General features: G+C 38.5%; 1 protein-coding gene across 1 annotated transcript; it reads left to right on the top strand.

Moving 5' to 3' along the window:
* Positions 1 to 8,670: 8,670 nt before the first annotated feature.
* Positions 8,671 to 11,060, top strand: Cldn8 (claudin 8). The gene has a single exon (XM_050138708.1). The coding sequence runs from the start codon at positions 9,129 to 9,131 to the stop codon at positions 9,804 to 9,806; it is 678 nt and encodes a 225-aa protein (XP_049994665.1). The 5' UTR covers positions 8,671 to 9,128; the 3' UTR covers positions 9,807 to 11,060.
* Positions 11,061 to 13,225: the final 2,165 nt, after the last annotated feature.

The raw sequence follows: 13,225 nt of genomic DNA, 5'->3' as shown, positions 1-13,225 counted from the left end.
GTTGTGTATGTGTTAAATTATAAAGATCAGAGAGATTTCTGCTCTACAGATAATTTTTCAGGATCGAAAACAGAGTATACTTGTTGAATGATTAGAATCAATTAGAATATATTTTATGGGGTATTGAAATTCTTTACAAGGGTAGAATGCCTATAAATATTTGAAATAGGAGGTTGAACAACAACTTCTCATTTTCTCACATTCTTCTTGAAAATACATTAGTCCAACATGTTATAAGGTTTCCTATCTTTTTTTTTTAATAACTGAAAACCAAGAAAGCCATGCACGGCTTATTCCAATAATAGTCTTACCCAGTGTGGTCTGAGCTTGGTTTTAAGTAAGACACTTAATGTCTAACCCTATTAAAATTTGCAAACATTGGTTGCCTAAGGCAGACAGAATCTTAATTTGAATTTTAAGTGGAAAGCTAATTGTTTTGTAAATTAATCAGTAACTTGGCTTAGCTCTGTTTGCCCCGTTAATTACTTTTTGCTGTTCTGTTAACTCCAATGTTACAATAGAAAGTCATTTCTTGGATTCCCATATCCACTGTTTACCACTGGGATGTGTGTGCAGGTGTGCACGAGTGTGTGCTTTCCAAAAACAGCCCTTTGTCTCGTAACGGTTTGCCCTGTGATTTTTCACATTGAGCCACAGCCTTTGGTTCTGTAAGGGAGACAACTTATTTCTGATCATCCTACTCAATGTACTATAGAAACTGACAGTGGGCAGAGCATCACTCACTCTAGTCTCTGCTCTGCCAAAGCTTTATCTGCTGCACGAGGTGCACCGCTGCAGTGAAGTAAGAACTGGCTTGCTGTAGTCCTGGGTCTACAGTCAGGGAAGAGCTTGACAGATGCTGAGTTCTACCAAGCCCGTTAGTTGTGAGGTTATAGGTCAGGCATTAAATACCTCAAGCTTTGCTTTTTTTTTTTAGCTCTAGAACATAGCGCTGGTTGTATTTAAAGTTTTCTGGAATGTCAAAATCATATAAATAATTAAACATAATATCATTCAATCACTCTTATTGTGAATATAAGTAAACATTATGAAGTAGTTTTGGGTTAGCATAATATTAGCTAATGTTTCTCTAAAATATAATATTTTATGCCTATGTAAGTATGTTGAAAATATTCTTACAAAATTTGCATAGTATTTTTATTCTTTCTTTGCATTACTAATAAGATTTAAAGTTCCTATGAATTGCTCTAGATTGAGAATAGCGTTTTAAGGTATATTTACTTGTTCATTGCCTTATGCTACTCATTCTAGTACTAATTAGTTTCTCTCCCTGGCCAGAAATTCTGCTACCAACAACTTTTTCTCTTCTTCTGAATATGTGCAGACTCCATTGCACTTCTGCAGTAGCAGAGATGTGACAATTACTTGGCATTTTTTTTAAAATAAAGTTCAGAGTGGTACAGGATGCCGTTGTTAAAGGACATAATAATGATTTTGCTATTTTGCTTGGTCAATGATAGAAAGAAAGTTTCTAAATGAGCCACTAGAAACAAATCTTATTTGATATAAAGTCCCAAGTGTTGTCCCACCTGTGTTTTGAAATTCTTGTAAAACATAAAGAATAATCTAAAGAAAGTGAGACAAGAGGATTATGAATTCCATACCATATTGGATAATGTAACAAGAAATTTTTCAAACAATCTAAAATGTAATACAAACAAAAAGGGGAGAATTTTCCTTCAAGTAGAGGCAATTGATACATAAAGCCATTCACTTCACTGTTATGATTTTTTAAAATGTTTTTAGTCTAATCTGCATTAAGTGGTGATCAGTTCACTGAGTGTCATAACGTGGAGTCAAGCAGAGGGCCTTCCATCCTCTGGGAAGAAGGAAAGGAAAAGGCACTGTGACACCAGAGTACAATCTGTTGACTCTCTGTGTGCTCTGTGACAGTTCCCCAAGCTGAACATTTTGAACAGAAGATTTAAAGATTTAAAACTTTTATGAGCCAGATTTTTTAAAAGAAAAAAGTGAGAAATCTGTTTCTTCATTAAATATGACCATGTACATAATACTTGATTTTGTGAAACTATTTTGTTTACTCAGAAAATGATAAAAATCCATTAGTATACGAATCAAATCACTTTTTTTGTGGGTAAATACATCTCGATACAAATATCAACACAAAGACTGATTCAGGGTCATAATTAAGTATGGGCACTGATATGTATAATTTTCTATGTAGTTTTACTTTAACTTTACTAAAGTTAAATTTTATTTTAATGCTATTTTTTAAAGTTTTAAAGTTTAAAGTCATTCTTTAACTTTACTAAAGAATATGCTCTACTTTTAAGTGAACAATTGTTGAATTATATTACTATTTAAATAATTTGGGTGATACCTTTTAGGAGATCAGGAACTAAGGAGAAGAATTAAAAAATGGGTTTTAGAGGAGTGGAAATGTTGAAAATAAAGCACTTATACATAAGATCCTCAAAAATAATATTTAAATTAAAAACAAAAATTGTCAGACGGGAGGGAAATATGCAAATAGTTTCCCAATGGTTTGCAGTTCCTGTGCTTTTTCAAACTACCATCTTTGCTATGGACCATGCCAGGAGAGGTTCACAGTTTTAAAGCCTGGTTAACCTATAATACAGAAATAGAACAAAATCCTATGCCAGCACTTTAAAAATTTCCTTTTTCTATTTTCTTCTGAGGGTCTAGTAGGCAATCAAGTGGGAAAGGACATAGATTTCCCATTCCATTGTTGTGTATAACCGTGTGCCTAATGATGAATGCAGTCTCTGTCAAGTCTAAACCTATCCAGCTCTAAAAAGAATCAAATACTCCTTGCATTTTATAGAAGCTTAAATGTGAGTAAAAGGATGTTAGTAACTATGAAAAAGAGTAGTCCATATTATGAACAGTAAATTTTACTTACTCCTCCACCAGGAAAGAAAGTACAGATCTGTAGGATTGGGATGTTCCATGGTTTATTACAGATTATTACTGTTATCATTATTTCATGGATTACTACAGAGCAATAGATTCAGAACAGAGATAACACATTTTTAATCACCATCTCTGCTTGTGATCGGTAATCTTGTCCACTTGATAAGATTCAGAATCACATGAAAGCAAATCTCTGGGTAGGTCTAGCAGATATTATCAAGTACTGGGTTGCTTGTAGTAGAAAGATCCATGTGAAATTGGGCAGTCTCATTTGATGAGCTAGCACCCAGGACTTAAACTCTCCAGACAAACATAGCTGAGGGCAATGTTCTTTCCATTCTGTTCAATTCTGTGGTTGCTTGTGACCATTGTTTCCTGCCTCCACTGCTCTGCCTTGACTATCCTGGTAGACTGTGTCTCCTGGAACTGTAAACTAAAGCAAACCCCTTTCCTTGAGTGGATTTTTTTCATGTATTCTATTGCATAAGTGTGAAAATAATAACAATTACAAAACAATTCCTACCCAGAAGGGGGAACTGTGGTCATGTAAAAATTGACCATAGGATTCTAAAGCCTTTGGAGGTGGTTTGTGGGAGAAATGTGGAAGAAGTAGACTTTGAACTAGAACAGTCCTTCTGTTGCAGGCAGAGTTTACAGGGAATCCGTGGGGGATCTTGGAAGACACCGGTACTCAGGTAGAAGTCTCCCTTATGGGGTTTCAGAGGGGAATAGTCACTTTGTAAGAACTGGCTCAGGTTGGTCCATGGAATGTTCTAGCAGAGAACTTGGTTACCTTCTCCCCTTTTCTCGAGAGCGTGAACGTTGTTGAGATTACCGACAGTGGAGTGATCAGTTAGGTGGAGAGAAGCTAAGGAGGAGATGGTGCTCAGCTGGTTTCATGGTCACTGCTCACTGTCACGGTCATCCAGCTCTCACGTGAGAGGAGAACTGAGAGCAGGAAGTTTAACACTGGCTTGGAAAGGGACCGTGTGAAAGTTTAGAGTCTCGGGCAAGGGGGCGTAGACCACAACGTGTGTAACTGAGGAAGGACTTGGTACTAATGAAGAGGATCCTGGTGCTCTTCACTGGGGCAAGAGGAAGGTGCCTGGAGGGCAAAACTCCATCCACAGGAGGCTCCTTGAAGGACTGAATAACATGGAGAAAAGGAGCTGAACACGAATAATTATTTCTTCTACTGTAGATAAAAAATTAACAGGGTGAGTCATGCCCCTGTTGCCATGACTTTCTCACCAAACCTTTACTGTTCCGGCTTTCTAGTTCCCAGAAGAATGTTGAATACCACTTTTCCACTGGAATCAACAGGTCTGTCTATGTGATATTTGTCAAAGTACTGGAAATGGCTAAGGTACGGAGAAAATTACTCTAATGGTCTATCCTGTCCCTTTAAGAGACAAGCCCCACCCACTCCCTTCTGCTTCCAGTTTGAGCTCTTTTTCCATCTCTCTCTCAGAGGCAGCTTGTGCCTCTCTCCCTTATCCCCACTTCTCCCCTTCTCCTCCTCCCCCCTCTCTCTGCTCTTCTCCCTTCTCCTCTTCCTCCCTTATATAGGAAAGAGCTCCTTTTTAAGCACAACCACTAAAATAGGTCATTAAGATGTGGCAATCATGGAAGCCAGCTATTGGGGAATAAAACGCAGAAGTGTCCATCAAAAAGGACAAGTGGGGTGTTGGTTCAAGAGACCATGAAGCAAAAACACAGTTCAATACTGAGAACGAAGAACAAAGAGACCAAATTAAGTGTTCACTTAGCTTCTCAGGACAGATTGGTGAACCAAGTACAGCTAATTAACAGCGACCAACAGTTCACAATAAACACAGGCTGAAAACTATCTACACAAATAAATTTAGGAAACAATAGGGATTGGCAACTTTGTGGAAGCTAAATCAATAGTCATTTTTAAACAGAAAAAAACTATTAGTGAGCTACGAATGAAGAGTGAGAGTACAGAAATAAAGACAACACAGAAAAGAGATTTCTGAGGGCAGTGTGTTTTCGTTTGTGGAAAGAAAGCATTTGTGTGCATTCGGTACTTGTCAGGGTTGAATTTAATTAGTAAATTTAAAACTACAGCCATAAGATCCAGCCATGACAAGTTCAATAGAGGCCTGAGTCTCAGTAGTTTACCCTGAGGCAATAGCTGGCTCTGACAAAGACCACAAACTAAGACTACCCAGTCACCACCCAGGAACAGACCATCCAAAGGAAATTACTAATGTTCCAATATTGTAGATGGGATCGCAAGCCAAAACACACCCATTGCCTTTACCAGGACACCCCTCGACAAATCTCAGCCTATCAAGGGTGCTAAACCTTAAAAACCTGTCACCCCACACCCTGCTAATGTAACTTTTTTGGTTTTAAATAGTGCTATCTAGAGGGCTGGAGTACCTCTTTCTTTTGCCATTGCTGTGCCAGTTGCTTTGATGAGATCCTTGCTGACTTGTATTGTGCACACAATAAACCTTGCTTTTGCATTTTAGTGAGTCAGTCTCCCTGGTAGTCTTTTAGGTTCCCCATGGACTGGGCACAGCAACAGCACTTAAATGAAGCCTCTGATTTAGTCTCTGGTAGTAAGTGGTTTTGTCTGGGAGTAAGGGTTCATGCCTGCCCCACATGTGTGCAACCTTTTGACACTGCAACACCTTGTTGTCTGCTACAAAGTTCATCTTTGAGAACCCTGCAATTGAGATACAAACAAATAAATAAACAACAATAATAACAAAATAAAAAATCACAAACAACCTCATGTCCTATTACCATTGTGTTTGTTCTGAGTCTCAGTCTGCAGAACTGACATGGTTGCAAGTCGTCTCAGCATTCAGAGGGCCAAGACAGAAGGACAGACAAGAATTTCAGGTCAGTCAGTGAGTCTTGAAAGTTATGTTACAGGCCAGCCTAGAGCACACTCTGAGATCTCATCCTTAAAAAAAATAATAATGGATGGAGGGGGGAGGACCTTGGATTTTCCACAGGGCAGGGAACCCTGACTGCTCTTCAGACTGGAGAGGGAGGAGGAGAAAAGTGGGGGGAGGGGGAGAGGGGCGGGGAGGAGAGGGAGGGAAATGGGAGGCTGGGAGGAGGCGGAATTTTTTTCTTTTCAATAAAAAATAAATAAATAAAATAATAATAATTTAAAAAACACAGTTTGAGCATTTATTTCTGTCTCATGTTCTTTATAGCAACTGGGTTTCTTGTAAAGACACAGGCAAAACCTTTAATCCGCTCAGGTGGTCTATAGTACCAAAAAACATGAAAATATTATTAATCTACTAAATCTCTAATCACTACTACCCCCTGAATTTTTCAGAGAACTCAATCATCTCAGTAGCACAGAAAAGTAGGTAAGCCCATCAAAGACTTTTAGTCTCTGAACTCAGGCTTATGTCCCCAGAAAACAAGGCTTTCCCATTTCCCCTGCCTTTCTCAGTCCTCTGATATTTAGTACATGGTTATTTCAAAATATCATGGAGTGAATTACATCACTGCCTGACTTAATCTGGGTGCCCTGGACTCGGTGCCACCAGAGCAGTTAGCTGTGTAATTATTCTAATGTCAGCCCAGGGTTAATCTCTCACATGGGCCTTAATCTTTGAGCTAAGACAATTTCAACTGGAAAGCACTTAATCCTTTTTAAATGAGGAGAATATTTACGTCCATGACATTCTTAACATGGCCCAATGCTTAGGGGAAGGGATCTAGTTCCATATAAAGTCAGCTGTATCTCTACATACACGGGCAGGTTCTCTGCCTCCTTTGCCCATTCTGATGCAAATGCTCAGCAGTGTTTATCCAGAGCTCCCAGAAAATATATCACATGGGTATTTGGAAATTTAGTCTTGATGGATAACATCTGCCCTTACATCCCCTAAGTAAAAACTGGTCATTATCCAACCAATGCCATCATCCCTTTTTCATTTTAAAATTATGTCTATTATTCAATGCTCCTAGATTAAAAATTAAAGATCAATACTCTCTCCAGATCCAATTTCAAGTCTTCATTTATATACTGAAGATTATTTCCAAAGATAGTATTTTTCTATTGCCCTGTCTATCACAAATCTGTTAAGACTGATAAAATCTAATGAAGAAAACACTGATATTTATTTCTACATCAGGATAATGAAGGAACAGTGAGTTCTTAACAGTTAAATAGATTAAGAAATCAATGGAAAAAACATTTTAAGTTATTGCATAGTTCAAAATATCCACTATAATAAAATAATTTGGATTGCTATCCTCTCTTAGTGCTTAGAAGATAGTTTACTTTGGTGTCTCCATTTTTCCTTCCCTGGCATACATAAATTTTGCTTCAAAAGTCTTTAGAAATTACTCAGTTTTTGCACCATTAGAATTTCAAAATGTGATGAGTTAGCCTGAAATAGTATCTTTAATTTTTGGATTTAATGTACAAAGAATCAGACAGTAGCAAAATTTTAAGGGGATAATTATTATTGTAACGGGAGCGGTGTCATATACCTCAATCAAGGTACTCCAGAGGTAGAGGCAGGGAGGTCAGGAGTTCAAGGCCTTTCTTGGCTAAGTAGCAAATTTCAGGACAGTATATTCTCACAAGATTGTCTCAAAAGCAACAAGAAAGAAAGAGAGAGGAGTAAGGGGAATGTTATTTTATGTTGACATCTTTTATAGTAACAGGAAATTAAAACACAATTTGAAGGTTTGAGCATGTAGCTCACTGAATAGAGGGTTTGCCTGGTGTTACCAGGCCCTAGCATTGCATAAACAGGTGAGATAGTACAGACCTGCAATCCTAGTGTTTGAAAGATAGAAGCCGGAGGATTAGGAATTCAAAGTCATCCTCTTGGCTACATTGCAAGTTCAAGGATTACCCGGGCTACCTGAATGGGGAAAATAGCTTATGCTTGGAAAAGCAAGGCAGAGAGAAAAGAAGGCCTCCAAAGGAAAATTTCTAATGGAACTGTGCCCCATCCGTGTGGATGCTGATTCCACTAACATTTGTATTGTTAGGTTGCAAAGAGTTCAAATTGCCATGCATTTAGAGGCTGTTAAGTGCATCTGCAAAACACATGTTCTCATACGTAGGAAAGATAATTTTCATTAACGTCTAATGCAATTCCTTTCAATGAAGATGTTATATTAAATACCAGAAATTTGCAAGGATATGGGAATTCCTTGTACAGTGTTCAGAATTCCATTTTCTTCAGACCAGAAGACAGAGGAGGAAGTAGCAGGCTAGAAAATGAGGCTTCCGCTTTAGTAGCTGCAGACAGTCTCATTTCAGCTCTGTAGTGATTTCAGCTCTGTAGTGATTTCCCCTCACAAAGCCACCAGCCTTCTCTTTTGGTGGTTTTCACACTTCACTATAAATCAATATCATCATGGAAACAAACACCAACAAGTAGTTTTCCTCGTTTAAAAGAAAACCATATACACTTAGTGCCAACGAGGAAGGTAACCGGTTTGTTCAATTATTCCAGCCTAGCCTTTGTTTTTTGGCATGCTGTCCTGGCTGAACTCACTGTGTGAGAGTTAGCTTTGAAGTTCTAGACAAATTAAATCAACCCTTCAGATCACATGTGTCCCAAAGAATGTGGTTTCTCAGGTAAGAACAATCTGTCAACCCTTCATTCTCCTTTAATTTGGCCTTTGAGTCGTTCCTCCACCCCCACCCCGTAGAATGCATAGGAAGAGAGTTTATTGGATCCTCAGTCACAGCAGCTCAGGGTCAAGATTACCTGTGCAAGCAGGAGCAGTGCCTCTTTTGCTGGGAGAAACTGGCTCTGTCCTTGCTGATTGTGCAAACACTCATAATTGTGCCTCTAGGTAAACACACTGCTGTCTTCTTGGAAAAAATGAGAAGTACAAAGAATGTTTATTTGCAAGTCCAGCCTTCCCAAGTGTCCAGAGTTGATTTAGACACACCTGAGCTCCCATCCCCCCTCTGATTGGCGAAGAAAGCTGCCCCACTTGATTTGCAAGTTTACTGTTGGAGTCAGTGGAGAGGGGGAGAGAGGTTGGAGGGGGAGTGTCTCACCGGCCAGCACTGGATTTGATCTAGCTAGAAAGAGCAAAGTCGTCATTATTGAAAAACCAGGGCGCTCTGAGCTTATTTCTTCATGAGGACGGTTCCCTCCGAAGGCACACGGATTACTGCTTGAGAGCAGTCCTACCTCCCAGTTCAGCATTCCAGCTGGATAAAACTCGGCAACACCATGGCAAGCTACGCTCTTCAAATGGCTGGACTGGTTCTGGGTGGCGTTGGTATGGTGGGCACAGTGGCAGTGACCATCATGCCTCAGTGGAGAGTGTCTGCCTTCATCGAAAGTAACATTGTGGTTTTTGAGACCCTCTGGGAAGGCCTGTGGATGAACTGCATGAGGCATGCCAACATCAGAATGCAGTGCAAGGTCTACGACTCACTGCTGGCTCTTACTCCTGACCTTCAGGCATCCAGAGGCCTGATGTGTGCTGCCTCTGTCCTGTCCTTCTTGGCTTTCATGACAGCCATCCTCGGAATGAAGTGCACCAGGTGCACGGGAGACGATGAGAGCGTCAAGAGCCGCATCCTGCTGACAGCTGGGATCATCTTCATCATCACTGGATTGGTGGTGCTCATCCCTGTGAGCTGGGTTGCCAGTTCCATCATCAGAGACTTCTACAACCCGCTAGTGGAAGTCGCCCAAAAGCGTGAGCTTGGGGAAGCCCTCTACATTGGGTGGACCACAGCATTGGTGCTAATTACTGGAGGAGTGCTTTTCTCTTGTGTGTTTTGTTGCACCGAGAAGAGGAGCAGTTACAGATACTCGGTACCATCCCATCGCACCACTCAGAAGAGTTTCCATGCAGAAAAGAGATCCCCGAGTATATACTCCAAAAGTCAGTATGTGTAGTTGTGTGTGTGTATGTGTGTTAACTGTATCTATAACGTCAATCAAATCACTGTATCAGGCACTATTTTCAAGAAATGGAGTCCACCGTGTATCCATTTACCTTTGTTAGCTGCCTAACACTCATTACAGGAAAAACGCCCCGTCTTTGATTCTATAAATGATCTAGCAGAATGAGGTATTATGCACACAGCTTCGGTTGTTCTAGAAAGCACAGTCATTTGTTTTCTAAAATGGTTCACGCAGCCTTTCCTTTTATCGGCTGCTCTCAAACGACACATCTTAAAGGCCGTTGGTTTAAGCTGTGTCTTCTCTATGTCGCGGCATTATACGAGTAGATGAAGGTGGCAGTTCTATCTCACACAAATAGAGACAGGCTTATGCGGCTCTATTTAAAGTGAAATGCCAATCCATCAGGCTGAATAAATACAAATGTTCAAGGGGAGCTGGGAATAAAAGGGAAGAAGGCTGATATTAATTGCCTAAAAACCGCTTAAGGATTAGTGTACTCTATTTATAGTGAAGGTTAAAATGAAGGCTTTAATCACGAGTGTAAAGGAAGCTAAATGGCATTCTGATATCCTGCTCTGCAGTCTACTGGAATTAGAAAGCCCCATCTCCGTCAGCCTTTAACTCCAGAGGCTATTTTTCTTTTTCTGGTTGGTTATTAAGTTCGTATCTTTTAAAATTTAAGATGGATAGTTTGTCAAAATATTTTCATCCAAACTACTCTCCCAAGGCTGTGCTAAGAAAAGAGATAAAGCAGTGGTGTTCGAAAAATTAACAATTTCAGGAAAAATAATTTATTTTAACCTGTAAGTTTAGAGAAGGATACATTGTCTTTCAAATGAAGTCACATGTGTAAGAGACGGTTCAAGCACTGTTTGTGCATTGTCTTCGGGAGTTTATCAGTATAAATGAAGGAGAAAGATGATATGTTTTGGTTGTCATCTTCTTACCCTAAAGAGGTACAACCCCTCCAACTCCAAAAGCTTGTCCTTTCTGACTCTGTGACTACATCAGAATCGTCATTTTGGTTCTGTTAAGCATCATTTTCTCCACTTGCTATGACTTTGCTGAGGTTTATTGAAGTGTGATATTACTGTGTGTTTCCTCCCAATCTGAGAGGATTGCTAATCCAATTTCAAATTCATATATATGAATCTGTATTAATAATACAACTATATGTGCTATTTGCTTTGTGCATTTTATATGATAAACTATGCCATTTATAACAATAAAGCATTCTTATATTTCCATTCTTTTTTATTTCTTTGAGAAAATTTTAAAAACTTGACTCTCTTTTAGTTTTGAACACAGATACTATGTTTATTATTGAGTGCAGTGAATGACTTAAAATCAATTTGCCTTATAATGATTACACACATTCACTAATATTTGAAAATAATATATTGATAATATGTTAAAATGTAGTAAAGCTCAATGAATCATGTTTGTTGTAAATATTGTGTATGTAATCATCATGTTTTAAAACGTTGTCCACATGTATTTCAACTTCTGAGAATTAATATGAATTAAAATGATGCTGAATGATTTTGGAGTATATACCATATTTATGTAAAGTATATTATTAAACATTTGTAATACTAAGATTGTAGTTATTTCAATTCACAAATGAGAAAAAATATCTCAAAACTGTTCATTGATAGCCGAAAAACATTAGTAGAAAACAAGAGCTAACACAATTGTGAAAATCTTCAAACAAAGTTCTTTATGTTTCAGTACATTTAGTTCATGACCCAATCTTTGCATGTGAAATTAAATGTTCAAGAGCTGTTAGTTGGAAAAGCTTTAGTTATTGTTACCACCTGGGTGATGTCATTATGCTAAGTGCTTATCCACCCTGGGCAATTTTGCCCCTTTTGGTCAAGACAATTTTTAGGAACAGAAATAAGCCAGAGAAGAAATCCAGAGAGCCCATTTATTTTTATAGCCAGTTTCTAAACAATAATTATTTAATTGTCCTAAGGGTCATAGGCTCCATCCATTTTTTTGTCTTTTCCACAAAACAAATAAACAAACCTCCCCAAAACAACACCAAAAACAAAATCTATGAGATTGAGATCACTACTTTGGTGTTTCTCAAATCTCTCTTCATTGTCTACCTTGTTTATAATTCCATCCCTTTTATTCGAAACTTCTTGTATTCTTATGTCACTGTATCAATAATATTTCTCATTCAACTAGCTGCCAAATTCTTACTGTTGTTGTTTATAGAATATATGAAGAACAGAAAGAAGTTTCAGCAGGGAAAGGCTCTTGCTATGCAAGACTGGAGCCTTGAGTCCCATCCCTAAAATCCTTAACATATGTGCTATGGCATATAAATCCCCCCTACCACAAAAACATACACATATATTAGCAATAAACATTCTTAAAATGTACAAAATTTAATAATTAAATTTAAAACATTTCCACTATGCTCTGCCCCTATCTGTGGAGGAGATGCCCAATTTTCTGAACTGCAAAGTCCAAATGCCGTGCACGCAGTGAGTAGCAGGAAGAATACAGCCATTTTTTATTCGGGAAAGTGAATTCCATCAGATAGTGAAACAGTATGTGACCAGAAAGGCAACTAGATGACTGACGCCCAAACAGTAGAAAACTCACAAGGCCCTCCTTTATTGTTTTGAAATAGATATACTGAACTGGGAAAAATAATCCTGCTGGTGGCAAAGCAAATGCCAACATAAGTTTTTCAATATTGTTTTAAAGAAAAAATAATGTTAATACAAAACAAAGAATATGAGGAGTAAAGGTATTATCTATTTATTTCCTTGTTTGTTTATTATTTATTTGAGGTAGGATCTCATGTACACCATGTGGCCTCACACCTGTTGTGCAGCTGAAGATGGCCTTGAATCCTGATGCTGCCTTCACCCCACAAAGTGCTGAGATTACTATTATGTACCACAACACTTGCTATATGTGGTCTTGAGAACTGAACTCAAGGATTTGTGTATGCCAGACGAGTGCTCTAATCTCTAAGAGTTATATCCTAAAATGAGGATTATAGCATGATTAATAAAAACCCAGAGACAGGTAACTGTGTTCACCCTGAAGACCAGAAAAGTAAAGCAGTCTGTCATTGGCTATTACCTCTGCTGCAGTCCAAAAATGGCCATCCTGCCTCTAGGAATCTCTGAATGAAACTGTGTATGAGAGTTGTCTGTTCCCGTTTTATATTCCTCTCTAGTGCTGGTATTAAAGGCGTGCATCACTACTGTCTGTGTTTTTTTTTTTTTTTTTTTTTTTTTCGACAAACTAGTGTGGTTACTGGTTTTAAAGGTGTGTGCCACCACTGCCTGGTCTGTATGGCTGATTAGTATGACTGTTTTGCTCTCTGATCTTCAGGCAAGCCTTATTTATTAAAATACAAATGAAATAATCACTACAGAGGA

This window comes from Alexandromys fortis, unplaced genomic scaffold (assembly GCF_014885135.2).
Source record: "Alexandromys fortis isolate MF-2015 unplaced genomic scaffold, M_Fortis_MF-2015_v1.1 scaffold_11, whole genome shotgun sequence".
Lineage (NCBI taxonomy): Eukaryota > Metazoa > Chordata > Mammalia > Rodentia > Cricetidae > Alexandromys > Alexandromys fortis.
The sequence above is the reverse complement of the archived record's forward strand: the minus strand, read 5'-3'. Positions and strand labels throughout refer to the sequence as shown.